This window comes from Colossoma macropomum, unplaced genomic scaffold (assembly GCF_904425465.1).
Source record: "Colossoma macropomum unplaced genomic scaffold, Colossoma_macropomum, whole genome shotgun sequence".
NCBI lineage: Eukaryota > Metazoa > Chordata > Actinopteri > Characiformes > Serrasalmidae > Colossoma > Colossoma macropomum.
This window is the reverse complement of record NW_023494790.1, coordinates 29429967-29444562: the sequence shown is the minus strand read 5'-3', so window position 1 is coordinate 29444562 and position 14596 is coordinate 29429967. Positions and strand designations below refer to the sequence as shown.

Sequence of the window (14596 nt, the reverse complement as noted above, 5' to 3'; positions counted from 1 at the left end):
TGTGGGCTAGGTTGAGTTCAGCTCTCCCTGCTGTGAAGCTTGGTAAGATGTAACCACAACATTGTTGTGTAAACACAGAGGAGGTGGAGAAATAAAAGATGGCCCAACCAGGACTGTTTTGACACCTTTATATCCCAGCTGCACACACAATAATGGTGCCAGAAAGGGTTCTTTGCCATGATTAGGCCTGAAATTTTAGCTGATGATTTCATTTCAATAATTACAGTTAACAGTTTAATTGTTTTTCGTTCATTGCAACTATTAAAAATTATCTGATAAGCTGTCTTGCTTCCCAGCTGTCAATCCTGACGAAACACAGCCCTAGTTCAAATAAGCAAACACTGTCTCAGTACGTGTTTTCTATTTTCTTTTTCGTACATCTGCCTCAACCCAACGGATAAAAGTGCATCCAAATAAATTCTGTTTGTTGTGACATAAACATATGACTGTGAAATCTAATGGCTGGAAAATGAACATGAGCTTAAATAATTGTGATCAGGCGATTATTTAATCATTGTGACAGGCCTTGCAGTGATGCCAAGAGACAAGTGAGTGTGAAGAACCTACAGAACCTCTACATAATAAAACGATTCTATAGTACGGTTCCTTCATGGCAAGAACCATTTAGGAACATTTGTTTTTAAGAGTGCATGAACTAGTGAAAGACACAAATGAAGTAAGAGGCTAAAAGACCATTAGAACATTGTCACTGCGGTCTTGCTCACAGGCTGTTGAGCAACACCTTATACCTCATAAGCGGATACTGTTTGTTTTTCTGTACCTCCTTAAAGAGCTGATCCATTTTGTGTTTTTAACATCTCCTTAACATTTCACAAAATATTTATGCTTGGCAACATTTTTTCTATAATAAGAGATGATGCAATATCACTATTTTGGTATACAGAGTAAAATGTTAAAAATATATGTACGATACTAAAATTGAGTGTTGTATTAAACATCGAGCAAAGATTTGAATGAACAAGATGTATGATAAAGATCTGCTTACAATAATATCCTAATGAGCTTTCTTGATTGACATTCCACAGTCTAACACTCCCAGTCTGCTATGCTACTGATGTAGAACTAAACACAGTAGCATGAGCAAGGAGAACCCTAGAGTAAACGGGCACTTTACATTGGTCATTTATTGGGCACGGAAACATTATTCATAGGACATACTGTGTGCTTGCACAGTATGCCTTACGAATAATGTTGGGTGCCCACAACAGCAAGATTACCCTAATGGGAAGGAAAACACAGTTTAAAAACCTCTATGTTTTAAAAGGAGCTATTTTCATTGAAGCACAATGAGAATTTGAAAGTAGACTGTAATGCTCATGCTACTCAAACACTCTGCAACCCCACACGAAGAACGACACAGCTAACATCACATTACACAGTGTGAATGTGCACTATTTCAGAACAGATTTATTCCAGGACTGGATTGGATTAATTCCTTTTACCTGCTGTCATCTGTTCCAGCATTTTCTGCTGATATTGCATGATATTGGACTGCTGCCATCTCTATCTATAACCATTTAAAGTAACACCAAAAACATGCACAGTTAAAAACTCAAAAAACCCACCAAACAACCAATAATACTGATTTCCAACTCAGGATTAGGGTATGAGAACTGTAATACTACTAAAAAACTTGCTTGGTCACACAATATATTGTCTATATTAATCGTTACTGTGATACTGGCCTTCAATCCTGATATCACAGAAGACGGCAATATTGGTATGTTTTGATGAATGTCGGTATTCATGTAATGCAACCAACGTTATGTCAGTCAAGATAATACAGACCTGTCTTCAACTACATCATATTACTGATTCACCAGCACGGATCGAAATAGTAATATGTAGCAATGCAATCACAATTCCAGTATTTTGTAAATATCATGCAGCCCTAATATTAAGTTTGCCAGATTCTCCTTTTTACTATCTCTGACTGTCTACAATCTCCAACTTCCCCACAGAAAAAGCCAAGTTTACTAAGCTACATTGAGCAGAAGAGTGTCACATTGCTCTGATTACTAGCTGCAGAAGCGTGGCACATAGCATAGCGTCAACATTCTTCTCAACCCATACTAGGCTGAGTGTCAGTGGACCCACGCCAGCATGTCACGTCATCACTTCAGTCTCCTGATGAATGTGTTCAAACCAGCTGACTCTGGAACACACCTGATATCTGCTGCGCTCACAATTACCCTCTAAGGGATAAAGTCCTGGGAAAGACCCTGTGTGCATATTTGCCGCCTGTGTAATTGGGATTGAATCCAACTGACTACACATTTATTTTTTCTCAACCAGACTAGCATTTAGGACAAATGCACCATCAGACAAAGCTCCTGTTTAAATGTGCTGGTTAAATGTGCATGTTAATACACACTGCCTTGAATATGAACTCATTTTGAGTCCGTATGTGATTGCTTTGGACTTTCAAACAGCAATGTCTCATTTTTGCTAATCCCTAGTGCGTAAATTACAGCTGGTGCAATTCCAACACGTACTCTTTAAAACACAGATTCCTAAAGGACACATGGCTCTGTGGAAAAAACATTAATCAATATAGAACCTTATAGGAGTAACAGAGAAAATTCAAAATTCAATTCAGTACAGTTTTGCTCAGGGGTGGGCAATAAATAAATCACGTCTCAAAGTAGCAGGGGGTATGACCCAAAAAAAACCAAACAAATAAAAAAAAAAAACATTGGCATAATTAAATTTCGGTATATATCACAGCATATATTCAACAGCTTTTTGTTTTAATTTTCTGTTCCACTTTAAATGGAGAATTCTGGCGCCTGTACAGAATGTAACTGCTACATCATTTAGCATGAAATAGGAGATTCTAATGAGAAATAAACTTCAGTTTCATCAAATTTCTCAATTCGTCTCATACGTGCTTCCATACGCTAGTGCTGCTGACCGATAGATGTTACTGGAATTCAGAGAATATTACATTCACCTTTAAGTACCAACACCTCGACATCACTTGATTCAGCTGATCGAGTCAAGTGGCTCTGTTTAGGCAGTACAAGATTAACAGAAGCACTCTGGTGTCCATGTTAGCATAAGGCTACCTCAAAAGGACCGGCCATTCCTTGATGTCTGCTCCAAAAAAAAAGTGGACTATTTCACTTGCAACAGACTAGTCAGCGGGAGGTGAACTTATCAAACCCCAGCAAAACCGAATAACGTTAAATGTTTTGTGAAAACATCTCAAAGTATTTTTTTTTTTTGCCCAAACTCTAATACAGTGGTGTATTGTTGACATGCTGATGTTAATATTTTAGTTTAAAAATTTAGCTTACGTGTATGTGCACCCAGGGTTTAACTGTACATTTGTTTTCAGATTTTCTACATTATGTATGAGAAAATGGTAAAAAAAAAGCTAAAAAAGACAGAGCTCTAATTACATACCACACAGATTTGATCAGCTCAGATAAATAAGCAATACAACATAAGCCCCTCCCCTCCCTGCCAAGGTTACTGTGTTAGGATGCACCCAGATGCCTAGTTTTGATCGTCGACAGTGATTTCCACAAAATATAATAAATGAGAGACCCTCGGGAAAGACAGCGGCACGTATCTGCCTACAATTTTACATTTTGATACACTATTTCCAATGACATTTTACTATACACATTGGAATTGTTACACCCTCAGAACCTTTATGTTATGTGTATGTCCCATAAACTTTGGTTCTTAAAATGGTTCTTAACATTGCATTTAGGAAAATTGTTCTTTAAAGAACCATAATTCAAAGGTTCTTCAGAGAACCAAAAGCGGTTCCGCATATGGGTCTACGGTGTGCTATGCAACATGGAGTTGTTCTGACACTAGACCTGTTAGTTTACCTGCCAGGTTACGTCTCTAATCTAAGCCCTGAGTCTTAAAAGCCGGAAGCCATACAAATAGATATGCAACAGCAGGACTGGCAGGTTGCTCACATAATAACAGTCTGAAAATGAACCAACAATGACAGGCTGTCACGTTCACTGTGCTCACAACTGTGCTACTCCGCTCAAAGGCGTGATGAGTCACCACATACCATGTACACACAGGCCATAAATAAGACACCTTTGTTTTAGGTAAAATTCTGGCATAATCCCACATCACACAGATTAACTGATAAAGGGAATTGAATAGTGAATCACTGTTCAGAACACAATGCAGTACTTCTACGCATCCAAGCAGAAGCCCACTAGCGATCGCCTGTTGCACAACTCCATTCTCATCCTCAGCTCAGAGACTGAAATGTTGCTCAAGGGCTGAATCAGGACCCAACAGGCTCCGTCTGCTGCTTCATTGGAGAGAAACAGTCCCAAACAAGGAGAGAAAAGTTTCACCCCTTCTTTCCATGTTCTGCTTATAGGGTGGATTGCAGTTTGGCCGATTAATGTCACCCAGCTCTCCTCGAGAGCTCATACACATTCGCTTCAAATCAACATGGTTGTAATTTGCCCGAAACGTGAAAACATTCCACAGCCAGCGACTTTAAACAAAAACAAACAGCTCAGATGTCATAACAGCAGGATGTATTCTGGTTGAGCCCCTTGAACTGTTCAGTCTTTCAGACTCTCACCATGAGCCGCTTTGAAAGCTGATAGATATATCCATTACAGTTCAACCAATATAAAAAAATATTTTTTACCACAAAAAAAATTGTTACCATGTACCAATTTTAAACAATGGTTTACCAACAATAAATAAATAAATTAATGTAGGTGATTAACAAGTTCACTTCTTTATCTTTGGCATGGATCTAAATAGCTAAAAACTAAAGCAAGTCTGTGTCAGCCTTTGTCTTTTTCATGACTTAGACTTCTATTGTTTTAGCCTCGTAGCTCCAGTGCAAAACTAAATTCTTGACTACATTTTGGGTTGGGAAATTAGTGTAAATATAATTTTTCAGTAAACCATTCCTTTAAGTTAAATTCATTCCAATGACCAATAATATCAACTAACATAATTTTATATAGATACATTTAGTTAATAAAATTCTGCTGAATGATACAGATTGCCGGGTATGATTATATCAGTTACCAACTGTCAAAATTCTTTAACTCAAATAAACAACTGGTTGGTTATTGATTAAAATTATATCACATTCCTGAAAGTAGTTTTCTTAAACAATGTTAAAAAGGGCGATTAAGCCAATGCTAATAAATCTTTGGAACCTTAATATCAAGCGATTTTATCATCCATTGTGGTATATCGGTCATTTACCGACATCCACAAGACATTCATAAAACCATAAAATATAAGTATAACTCACCTGTGCTGGGATCTCGATGCTGTTCCCTGCTCGCCCACACTGCTGCAGGTGAGGGAGGTTTTGGAGGTTGGTCCAGAATGCGTTTCCTGTTTTCTGTCAGATTCGCTCAGCGCCTCCTTCTCACCTGCCCCAGTGCTAGCTTCAGGGGTCTGACCCCGACTAGAGGAGGGCAAATCCTTTGACTTCTGCTCTGAGCTGGAGGCAGTGTCGGGAACCTCTGAGGTGTCCCGATGTCTGTCCCTGCGGGAGTATTTGGAGGAGATGTCTTCCAGGTTAGCATAGCGCTCAGCTAGCTCCCGCCGCCTCTCGGCTTTGTAGCGGGCGATGCGCTCTGCTTTGGACTCCAGCGCGGAGCCCTGAAGAGTCTCCACTGCATCCATCACCTCTCAGTTTTGACTAATAGCAACAGGTCCTTTAGCCTTTAATGTAAATAAAATCAGCTGAGTAGAGTCCAACGCTCCAGAAAAGCAGGTTATCTCCTGATGGACAATGTCTGTCCTTCAATTCATCTGACTGTGGAGAGAAAAGAGAAATAGCATTAGTAGAGTTCTTGAAGTTCTAACATGGCTCAATTTTCTAATCTCATAGCTAGGAAAATCAAACCCTTACTAAATACACACTAAACTCAAGTTGTGGAGCAAAGCCCTTGTGCACGCAGTCACACAGACTTGCAGTAATCTATTCATTCTTTTCCAGTATAAGCTCAGTCAAACACAGTTCACTCCTACTCTGAGCACTGCCCAATGAGCATTGCTTCTCATATTACCTTCACAGCCCAGATAGAGAGAGAGAGATTGGGAGAGAGACTTAGAGAGAACTCTTTCTTACAACTTCTCCTATCAGGCATAAACTGAAGACAAAAGTATAGTTCCGCCACATCACACAGCCATGACCAAATGCAGGTTTTATGCAAGAAGAAGCCATTCTTTCTCCAACAATGCAAGTGCCTGTGTCTGCATGTCTACATCCATCCTTGCTCTAATTTGTGCATTCTTACCTCTGCCGATTACAGAATATACAGTCTCTTCCTGCTTCCAAATAATCAAGCATGTAGCTGCATGCTCTGTACGTGTATGTGTACTACAGTACAGAGCATATGGAGAGAGAAAGAGAGTGTGGGTGTGTTTGTATTAGTGTGAGTCTGAGCGAGGGGGGGGGGTTGCTTGGCCCTGCTGGATTCCTGCTGTAGAGAGCAAGGGTTAATGGGCCACATCTGGGAGCTCACATTTAATAGCTCACACTCAGGGGGAGATCCAAAGAGAGAGCAAGCAAGAAGAACGGAGGAGGAATTAAGAGATGAAATGGTCAGAGAGAAAAAGTCTTTGAGAGAGAAGGCGAGAGAAGGATAGCAAAAAGACTGAGGCAAAAGTGGAGAAGTAAAGAAACACAATGTCGAAAAATGTCTTTCAGACAGAAACTCAGGAGTGTGATAGAAGATGGAATGAAGAGAAAGAGAAGAAATTAGAGGACATGGATGGAGACAAAGGGCAAAATACTCAAAAGCTAAAGTGGCTAACAACTAGTGGAAGCTTATACCCACCAATCAGCATGCCAAAATCATTACGCCATGCCTCAAACCATGTCGAGTTTTTAAGTTTGTTTTTTAACTGTCCTTACACAAATGAGATATACAGTTACAAATATATCACATTTAGTTGCGATCATGAAATTATAGCTGAAGCCCAGATAACCGAATTTATTTGTGACATATTCTTAGAAGAGTCAATTCATGAGAAAAGACCATTATTCTTGGAAGTGTTAAGGGAAAAAGAGGAAGAGGATGAAAAGCAACAAGATGGATGGATACAATCAGAGGAATCAGTAACAGCCCTTTGGAAGCCTGAGGACCTAAAAAGAAGACTGTATATTCTGGAGAAACACCGACCATACAGAAACGTCTTAATGGCACTTAAAAACAATCGGCCTGTTGCAATCATGAAATTTTAGCTGACAATTAACTACCATATAAACAACTATTAACAATTTCTCTTATTTGTTCTTTGCATTCAACTATTAAAGTAAAAGCCTGAAAGTGGCCAATTTGGCTGATCAGCATCTTGAATCCTAGCAGTCACTACTTAGTAGCTCCCAATTGATGAAAGACGCAGCTGGGGTTCAAATAAACAAACATTACTCATGAGTGCCCTCTAAAGGTGTTATTAACAAATATCAAACAAACATCACTCACCACTGCCTTCTAAAGGTGCCTAGGTACCATACTTGCCTCAACATAACAGATGACAATGCACCTAAGTCACACTGTTGGTTGCAACATAAACATATGATTGTGAAAACTAACAACTGTGGAAACTGATCGTGATCAGCTCAAACAATTGAGATCATGCAATTACAGAATAATTGCGACAGGCCTACTCGTTCTAAAGAAATATGTGTGTCTGTATAACAGTTTGTCTCTGTCACATTATGGTTCATAACCATACATTGCAAACATCACAATGAAAAGCTCTTCTGTAACAATCTGTGTGTAAGATTACAGTTTGTACATCTGTTTCTGTAACAGCCTTCATCATTACAGGCCAAGTCTGAATCTTGTTCTTGCAAAATTGCAAATTACATTCTGCAGACCTTCCAAGACACACACTGTTGCAGGTTAAAATAATCTGATGTCAAACTTTCATTACTTGTTAACTAATTAGCCTCATAGTTCCATCAGTGCAAATTCATGAAACAAATGTCAAACATCAAACATGTCTTTGAGAGAAAAAGTCATATGGTACACCTGGTATAGAACAAGGAATGCCAAGAAAGAAGGAAAACAAAGAGAAAGAGATGATATGATAAAACACAAGAAAGAAAAGACAAAAAGAGTAAAAGAGAAAACATGTATATCTGTAAGATACATTATATAAAGGCAGCATTCAGAATACAGTTACCATTAAAATGTTTAGAACACTCACTCCATTTTTGTCATTTTTTAGTTTTTGAATTACCCGTTCTTCTTTACATTGTTTGTAAATTTCATGATAAATGGATCAACAAAAATGACCCAAAATGACTTTGGAAAAAGTCTGGTTCCATTCCATAAGTTCTCATTTTGGAGATACCAGGTTTTGTTCCGACAACAGCAAAACGCTTGTTTAGTAACTGTTTTTAAAATCAGTGCACAATATGCACCTTCTTTACAAAAACTGAAGTTTCTGCTAAAACTTGGGTAGACTGATAAATTGTTGATAAACTGTTGCTGATCTCAGTTTTTCCCCATGTGCTTTATCACTAGATATACCAAATATATTATAAATATGTGACATTTTCTATACAATACATTACTAAATACATGTAGGACAGAATGTTCCGTATTCAGCCATCACTACTGTCTCAACGTATGGTGTGGGGAGACAAAACAGTGCACTACAAAAGAGGGGGGAAATGGGGGAAGAAATGAGAGTTGTAGGGAGGGTGAAGGGGTGAGAGGAAGAGAGGAGAGGAGTGAGGGAATCACAGTAAGTTGAAAATGGAGAGGGAAGAATGTATATGACCTCAGCCCCTCTGGGGAACATTTCGAAAGAGTCTCCAGTGACGAGAAAGCGCCTCACAAATCTACTGCAGCGGGCCCAGCAGCCTGCTGGCACAACACTGGAGCTTCTGCTTAACTATAAACAGTAGAGGGAGGCAGGGCGGGTCAGAGACAGGGCAACGCCACAGGGAACTGCATGACAGACAGTGTGTATTCACCTGAACTTACAATCAAGACTCAAGATGCTAAATACCCACTAAACTCAAGTTACTGAACTTCTGTTGACACTCAACGCCACAGCAGGCAACTCAGATTATGGAAAAGAGAGCAAACAAAAGGTTTCACTTTGTAAAAGGCTACTAACCTACAATCCTCATTGCCAGTGTCTACAAGTCTGACTAAAGGAACAGTTTGGCAAAAAAAAAAAAAACTAATTTACACAGCTTTCCCTTTTTACAGTGTAGTCAATCAGTAAAGTCATGTTTCATGTCTAGAGGCTTGTTTCTTTGTGTATCAAAGCTAAAAGGCTAATGTAGCTAACAAGTAATGGAAGCTAACACCCGATTAACGTCCAGTTGCCATAAATAGACTTGGTTGAGTTGGGTTGTAGAACTGTCTAAGTGTTGGCCCTATCATCAAGCTCCTTGGTGGGTAAGATGCCCCTCACTCTCCCCAAATCACTCAGGATGATGCTAGCTGTTAGATGTTAGCTGATGTAAGAGCGCTGGCAGTTAGCGTTCTCCCCCAAGTGTGTTGGGCTGTTGAATGTTGCTACGTTAGTGGCAGCTTGAAAAGACAAGGTGACCAGCATCAAATGTCTCGGACGACGCACATGCTATGGGGAATGATGGGGAAGACCTAGCTAGTGAGTGGGATGGGGGGAGGACAAAAAAATAATGATAAAAAAGACTGTTATAAGCCACAAGTAATAAGCATCCATTGGGCTGTGCTCAGATGGTGGAGCATATTCCATAAAAAAATCCAGGTCTGAACCGCGAGAAGCTGCTGAACAGCCGTGGGTGTTCTCCAGTTCAATTTTACCCCCCGCCAACTTTTTTGATTGGTTATCTTGTGAAAAGTAAAACATGATGAGCTGATCTATTTCACTGTAGTTTTCCAATTTTCCTACTCAATCTGAGAGGATCCGTGGCAGAAAAATCTGTGTTCCACAATGGAAAAAAACAGAATCCTCATCCTGCCGTAGAATATAATGCCGTTTTGGGCATAATACGCTCCGAACACAGCCTTAGACTGTGCAGTATGTCAGCCAATGCAAAGCAAAAATTTCAGATACCAGAGAGGTCTTGGCTGTAGGACTACATCTAGGATAAGGGGAAAACTGTGTAAATCTGATGTTTCGCCAAAGTAGCACTTTAAAGAGGGTAACAATAAACGGGTAAACCCACGGGACTGATGGCCCCCTCAAGAATGATCGGGCCTGGGGCACATCATTAAGCCACAGCATCACAAGTGAAAACACACAAAATGCCAAAACCAATCCTAAACAAAAGCACGCAAATGACCTTACTGGCAAATCCCAAGACGGTCTCAGTAATTATTATAGCCATTCTGTAACTATGATTAGAAGAGTACGTAATTCTAAAAGTCATCTCGGGGTCCACTGTGTGCTTTCTAGCATTACCTATAAAGGCTGAAAACGGAGCAGCCACATCTTTCAGAGCCAAAAAATAGGGACTCCTACCGAACAAGGAGAGAAAATCAGAGCTATGAGTCATTTGTAAAGCCGTCGGGCATATCAGCAAAATAGTGATCTCTGGCTTTTTTCTCTTGTTTTTTACATAACGGAGTAATCAGTGCTTGCGCTGATAGGGGAGGCTAAAGGCACTTTAAAAACCTTTCAACATCTCAAGAAGAACTAAACAAAGGAGCTACGAGTTTGACAGCAGATTAATTCATGGACATACTTGTCTGAGTGCTCACTGCATACTTAAGATCAGCGGCTCACAATGACTAATTGCAAGCACTTTCAATCTCCGCTACACAAGAGGCAAAAAATCTCATCTAAATACACTGTAGGGGTGTCCATTGTGCCTGTGGGTGTCCCTGGCCTTTGACCCCAGCCTCAAAAGAGGACAGGCTGCAGGCAGAAAGAGGAAGCTCTGTCTGAACAACAGCCAACTGTGTCACATCCTGAGAGTATACTGTAACCCATTCATATCCTGCCTATTACTGGAGTCAGCCTGGTTTTTATCCATTTACTGGAAATAGACTTGCAGATGCATTATGACTGTATGGTGCTGTAAACAGTATTATGACACTAATGATGAGTAGCTATAGAATATGGCTTTAATAATATATTGTTTGTTACTGAAATATATATGTATATATATATCAGGTTTTTAAACTCACAAGGACTGAACTGAAAAACCCCTCAAACACACACACCTCTTTTTGATGCTCTACTTGCACTATCTGGAACATTGCTGCTAATACTGTATTCTACTCAAGTAATGTATATTTCTACCTCAGTAACTGCTGTGCTCATGTATATTACGATCTGACTGCGTATACCTACATATCACAGCATATTAAATATCTCTGCACCTTATCCTCACTACCTCATGCTCAGAAATGAGTGCTGTGCTGGCGCTGCACTGTCCTGTCTGTTTACTGTGTCTAATGTCAGTTTTATTTATTGTATTTATTGTACTGTTTCTAGTTTAATGTTTGTACACTCATGTCTGCAGGTTTGCACTTTGTCTGTACTGTCTTATTTTGTTCCATGTTGCACCATGGTCCTGGAGGAACGTAATTTCACTCCACTGTGTACTTGTACACAGATGGAATGACAATAAAAGCCTCTTGACTTGACTTGACTTGCCTATTGGCATCTGTGATACTGAATGATATCACAGAAGGCTGCAATATGCAAATGAGCCATTTAACCGATCATCACAGTTTCTGTGGGAGTTTTAATGTATCAATGGATTGAGGTATTTAATCCAAAAAAAGTAATTATTTTCGGTCAAAACAATCAAAAGTAACCACTGCAAATTATTGATTTACCAGTGCATTTTAATGTACTGCAAGCCATATTACAATCACAATATATGTACCATTTCACTGAATTAGCTCAAACTGCACTCTCACAGTAAAAAAATAAATAAGTATTCAGGCCTTAGATATTTACAACCATTATGTTACAACCTAGTAAAACCCAAGTCATCCGTTAAGACAGTAATAAGCTACATATGTACAAAATCATAATTTATAGGGTACTTTCTCTGGGGAGGTGGTTCTGTCCCAAACCCTAATGTCTCACATTTTTTCACGTTTGTTATTTTTAAATGTTGTTTTTAAAAATATTTTTTGATTTAATTGAAACTGAAGTTGAAAGATTTAGATGTATCATGGGTTTCATTTTTAAATTAAAAAACTTAAATCAAATAAAACTGTCTCACATTTTCATATGACTACTGAAACACAAAGAGCTCGCCTTTGCTGCTCACTGATCGGATCTGCACTGTACTTGGGATCTGAATTTAGTGCATCTTCGAAGCTAAAAAGATTATCCAAAAACATATATTATTTTGCCCAAAACTGAGTGAATACCACACAAAAACTGAAAGCTAGGAAGCAGACATAAGCCTGCCAGATATATTCTATATGTCTGAATCTCATCCATGCATCCAAACCCTAGAGGAAACACTGAATAATACAGGCCAGGCAGCCCACCTGGTCAAACCCATGTGCTGCCCGGCCTATATTATTCAGTGTTTCCTCTTGGATTTTTTTCAGCAGCAGTGGCTGGCCCACACTCCAACATGCCGGCACTGCAAAAAATATATGTAGCAGAAACACTGTTATTGTAGCCAAAGCTACAAATAGTGTGTTTGTCGAGTATGCAGCTACGCTTATCACAATTATTATTGTGTATAATATAATCACCTGATTGCAGATTTTAAAGCTATCAGCAATCAGCGTTCACAATAATATGTTTACACTGCAAAGTTAAAATGTGAAATAAGTACATTTTCAATTTTAGGTTGAGGAAAATGTAGGCAAAAAAAAGAACGCAGAAAGTGAACTAGCCTATTATGGGTCTCACGAAAACAAGAACATTTCTGTCTGGTGCTATAACACCTTTAGAGGGTAGATTATTTGTTCTGGAGCTCTATCTGATGTCAGTTGGGAGCTACTAAGTATTGTTAGGGTATTGTTCTTAGGTAAAGATAAAGTCAGCCAATTTGGCCACTTTAGGTTTGTACTTTAATAGCTGCATACAATGAGCAAAAAAGACGAGTGTTAATCTCAATTGTTTGTATGGCAAATAATTATCAGGCTAACATTTCCTGATTAGGACAGGCCTCTATGCAGGTTCTTTATCTTATCAGCAGAAAGTCTGGCTGTTCACTTTAATGCTGTTGTGTTTAGCCCTGGGAAGCTTAGGCGTTAAGACGGAGGGGCAGCTCTCTGTATCTAAAGAACCACCAAGTCTTGTCTATCCTCAGCCCAAACACAGCTGATCTAAGGGCAGCGCTGGCCTGCTTTCAGCACCAGTATTCCCCTAACACTGGACACACCGACTCGAGCCACATTTCGTCTTCCGCTCCATGATTGAGAATGTTTGCTTTTCCTCAGCGTCTGGGGACCACCAGCCAGGATAAGTAGCAGCCTGCCCTTATAAACATAATTCAGAGTGTGTATGAGGTAAAGAAGTCAGTGTGGTACTGCAGGCTAATCCGTGAGCCTTTATGAGCTTAGAGTCTTGACACACAGACGCGGCCCTATTATCTCCTCATATCTTACTCCTTATGTTGGCTGGGCCTAATCTAGTTGCCCTGAGCTAAATCTCCCTCACAGACCAGGACAGCTGGAGGTCACACTGATGATTCAAGCTTGACTTGTGTAATGCTCTTGTTATGGGATGCTTTTGAGCAAAATGTTACATGTGGTTTCAAATTATTATCACTATTTCATTATTATTATTATTTTTAACCCTATTTATTTTTTTTAGTATATTGTTTATGCCAGTTCAGTTATAGCCAAGATGCACTTTGACACTGCAAGTTTGGAAAAGCAAAGACTGTAACACTGTCTGTTGCTGCAGCTATCCAAACTACTGTCTGACTCCACACAGCAATAAAAGACAAGCAGGGCTGCTTTTCAAGGAAAACTCCAGCATCTTTCAACCTTTTTTCAGTTGCTTCATATCTGTATGATCAAACTCACATCTGGTAGAAGTGTGTGTGTAAAAATAAGCATTATAATTTAACAACCTGAAAAGAAAATACTTGATTTGCAGTTAAATAATCCAAATATTACCATTACTATCTATAATATCAATAGTAAAACTAAAAAATAGAAAATAACAATATTACTAATACTTTGTGCATATGACAACCCAATACAAAAGCAGACTTGTTTTACACTTTGCTGCAAGTACAACTAAACGGATAGATGTTACACTGTGCTTTTGTTTTATATTACTGACACTGCTCAAAAAATAAAAAATACAAAACACAGAAGTATCTCATTCAGTTTAAATGAATTATTTTAAGAAAATCATCATACTGCCCAATCACATCATTCTATCACCTTAAAAAACTAAGACTTTCTGTTTATTTTATGTTTTATTCTTTCCAGCCGTCGTAAACTTAACACTATGAAGTTTTGTCAGTCACTCACTGTTTGACTTTAAACTCCACCTACGAGCATAGCCCTTGGCCAATGCACTGCTGAATGAGTTCGCTAATGAAACATCGGCATGAATCAGGGCGAGCTGCATGTAAATGATATGTAAATTAGGGACTAATAGGCTGGCACTTGATTTCACACACTGAAGCTGATTAAAAATTTACATCACTAAAGGC

The 14596-nt window shown here is 39.1% G+C and overlaps 1 protein-coding gene across 6 annotated transcripts in view; it reads right to left on the bottom strand.

Moving 5' to 3' along the window:
* The window catches only part of svild (supervillin d), a 90909-nt gene that overhangs the window by 57600 nt on the left and 18713 nt on the right, over nt 1–14596 (bottom strand). For 4 of the 6 annotated variants that reach the window (XM_036572984.1, XM_036572989.1, XM_036572988.1 and 1 more), the window contains exon 2: nt 5288–5800. In XM_036572984.1, coding sequence (XP_036428877.1) covers nt 5288–5667 — 380 coding nt within the window. In that variant the 5' untranslated portion in view covers nt 5668–5800. Of the gene's footprint in view, nt 1–5287; nt 5801–5896; nt 5994–6115; nt 6390–14596 lie in introns of those variants that run through there. The other 2 variants (XM_036572987.1, XM_036572985.1) reach the window with 2 other exon arrangements.